This window comes from Neomonachus schauinslandi, chromosome 15 (genome assembly GCF_002201575.2).
Source record: "Neomonachus schauinslandi chromosome 15, ASM220157v2, whole genome shotgun sequence".
NCBI classification, from domain to species: domain Eukaryota; kingdom Metazoa; phylum Chordata; class Mammalia; order Carnivora; family Phocidae; genus Neomonachus; species Neomonachus schauinslandi.
This window is the reverse complement of record NC_058417.1, coordinates 2,257,408-2,260,491: the sequence shown is the minus strand read 5'-3', so window position 1 is coordinate 2,260,491 and position 3,084 is coordinate 2,257,408. Positions and strand designations below refer to the sequence as shown.

Here is a 3,084-nt window from a genome sequence, read left to right as displayed (position 1 = left end):
CCTCTGCCTGTAGACCCTCACAGCAGCCTGGTGCTCTGTGCTCCCCCTTTTCTGGCCCAGCTCCAGCCTCCAGCCCTGGAGCCTGCATCTGTGTTCCTGGAGCTGCCTCCCCAGGGCTCCGAGCACCCTGCAGGTAGAGCCCGAATCGGTCGGTCTTTCCCAGACCCCAGCCCAGGAATATCTGTTGGTCTTGTGCATGCCACTCGGGGAGAAAACGGGGAAGTGAGGGGGTGTATGTGGGGAGGCAGGGGCTCCCACCTCTTGAAGCAGCTCCTCCAGGTAGGAAAAGCTAGGCCGGTCGGCGGGGTGGGGGGCCCAGCAGCGCAAGGCCAGGGCGTAGAGCGCCCTGGAGCAGAGGGGAGGCCGAGGCAGCCGGGCCTGGTCCTGCTCCAGCCACTGCAGGATGAGGTACGGCGGGACCCCGGCCCACGGCTCCTCGCCCCCGGAGAACATCTCCCACAGCGTCACCCCAAACATCCACACGTCCGACGCAGAAGAGAAGGCCCCCTGGCGCAGGCTCTCCGGCGCACACCTGCGGAAACGCAGCTGAACGGGGCGCCCGGGGCGCCCGGGGCCCCCTCTGCCCCAGCGCGCGACTTCCGCGGCGCCGCCACTGTCCTTGGTGACCTCCTTCCCCAGCCCTTCCAGAATCCTCGTCCCGGCCTCCCTGGGGGGACCGGCGCGCCCGCCCCACCCGGAGCCAGCCGGATGCCCTCGCGATCGGCCCCCCTCGGCCCCTCACCAGGCGTAGGGGATGGGGCGGGGCCCGCCCATGACGTAGCGGCCCCGGGCGCCGCCCAGCGGCCGCACCAGCCCGAAGTCGGCCACCTTGATGGTGCGCGGGGAGGCCAGCAGCAGGTTGCGTGTGGCGAGGTCTCGGTGCACCAGCCCGCGGGCCCCCAGGTACGCCATGGCCCCCGCCAGCTGCCGCAGGAAGAGGCAGAGCAGGGCCACGGGCAGCGGGGGGGTCGGGGCCCGGGCGGTCAGGCGCGCGTGCAGGGAGCCCAGGGGCGCCAGCTCCATCACCTGCGGGAGCGCGGTGCCGCGTGAGCAGGGGTCCGCTCCCCCCACCCCCACCCCCGGCACGGGACTCTGCCCGCCCCCTCCTGTCGCGTCCCTGTCCTGGGAACCGCTGTCCTGGTCTGCTCACCATCTGCAGGGGTTGGCCCAGTACGAGGCCGTGCAGGCGCAGCACGTGTGGGTGCTCCAAGTTCATCATGATGGACACCTCTCGAAGGAAGTCCCCCAGCTCTGTGCCCACGGGGCCTTCAGGACCCACCCGGAGGGATTTGACAGCCACTGGGACCTGGGGAGTGGGGGGAAAGGACACTATCTGGCACCCAGAGCAGAGAGGGCATGCAGGACCGAGGGGCAGTGAAAAGAAAAGAAGAAAGGAAAGAAAGAAAGAAACCAGAGGGGCAGCTGGCCCCAGCACCCAGAATGAAGCAGGCTCCCCGGACTCACACTCTGGCCGCCAGGCAGTGTCCACAGCCCTCGGTGAACCACTCCAAAGCAGCCAGAGCCCAGCAGCTCCCCTCTGCACACAGCACCATCCGGGATCAGACACTTGAGTCCCCCCTCCGGCTCAGGGAGGGACCGGGGGCTGTTTGGAGCTGGGGTGGTCTCCTTCTGCTCAGGTGCAAAACCCCCAAGGATCTGAAGCAGGGGTGGGAAAGCAAGTGTGTAGAACCCTGTACCACTCCTCCCTGACAGTCAGCCCACCCCATTCCCGGGCCTGAGCTGGCCCTTTAAGTCTACCGCCCCCACCCCAAAATGCACACCTTGTAGACCCAGTTCTTTGACTTGAGCCCCGAACGGTGCTTCTTCAGAGCTTCGGCCAGTCTGCGCTGGGCTGGGGAAGGTCAGAATCAGGGGACATGGGTGGTACATGATGGGCAGTGGGGGCGGGGGGCAGTGCAGAAGACTTTACAGGCCAGAAGAGGGCTGGTGGGGGAAAGGGAGGGGTTAGAAAGTACCAGGCTGGGGAAGAAGAGACCAGGGGGTCCCTTACCAGGCCGGCCCATGCCAATGCCATCCAGGTCCTCGGGCCTGACAAAATCGAAGTGCTCCGGCCGGGTAACATTAAGTTCCTCGAGGATGGGTCGGTAAAACTGGGCCAGCTGGATGTCCCGGAGCAGCCGAAGCAGCCACAGCGAACCCACCTCGGGGAGCATGTCTGCACAAGGAATCCCTGAGGATGACGCACCCACCTCAACACATTGCCCAGGGTAAGCCGCTGAGACACTGAGACAGCAGAAACGGGGTCTCCAGCTCCACTCCCCCCACCCATCAGACACACTCAGGTGCAGAGGGAGGGATGGATCAGCCAGCCAGGAATCCGGCCACTCACACTAACCCCAGGAAAAATGCTCCCCATACCTGAGACCTACATACAGTCCCCACCTCACACCTGAGATTTCAGTGTTCGGCAGACCTCAGGTATGTTCCTCTGCCAACTCTTGAGATAGGATGGCACCCTGCCCCTGCACCCCCGGGGACCACATACCTGCCGGCGATGCCCAGATATGCTAACCACACCACGCAGATGCACCCACACCCCACGCAGGTGCACTGCTGCCCACACGCACTGAGACCTACAGACATGCTGCCAAAGAAGCCTGAGACACCCAGGCACCTGGCCTTTCAAGTCCGAGACATTCCAGAACGCTGCCATGGAACACCCCGGCTTACTGCCGCATAACCTCTCACATACGCCCAGGGGTGACATTGCGGGTCACTACCTCCGAGACATACCGCCCCACGTGTCTGAGCCATCAAGGTCCACAGAATCACACAACACACGAGACACCCAGGTGCCGTGTGCACACACACCTGAACCATGCAGGCATACCGCCCCTCAGCTCCGAGATGTCCAGGGTCACCGCCTTTTCGGCACCCGAGGCAGCAAGGCTTGAAACGACACTGGGCATTTGTGATTGGTGGTTAGGTGCAGGCTGAGCTAAGCTCGGGTACTGCCTACGGAGCCAGGTGCTGCCAGGTGCACAGTCCCTTCCACACCCACCTGCGCGCAGCTCCAGGTACAGGGGCCCTGCCCGCACACCTGAGTCACTCAATCTAACTTGG

The 3,084-nt window shown here is 64.8% G+C and overlaps 1 protein-coding gene across 1 annotated transcript in view; it reads right to left on the bottom strand.

The window, feature by feature from the left end:
* TNK1 (tyrosine kinase non receptor 1) overlaps nt 1-2,231 on the bottom strand; it is a 5,613-nt gene extending 3,382 nt beyond the window's left edge. The window contains exons 1-6 of the mRNA XM_021694676.1: nt 2,012-2,231; nt 1,782-1,852; nt 1,465-1,656; nt 1,151-1,306; nt 743-1,026; nt 259-532 (exon numbers count right to left, since the gene is read on the bottom strand). Coding sequence (XP_021550351.1) covers nt 259-532; nt 743-1,026; nt 1,151-1,306; nt 1,465-1,656; nt 1,782-1,852; nt 2,012-2,174 — 1,140 coding nt within the window. The 5' untranslated portion in view covers nt 2,175-2,231. The remainder of the gene's footprint in view (nt 1-258; nt 533-742; nt 1,027-1,150; nt 1,307-1,464; nt 1,657-1,781; nt 1,853-2,011) is intronic.
* Between the last annotated feature and the right edge of the window lie 853 nt (nt 2,232-3,084).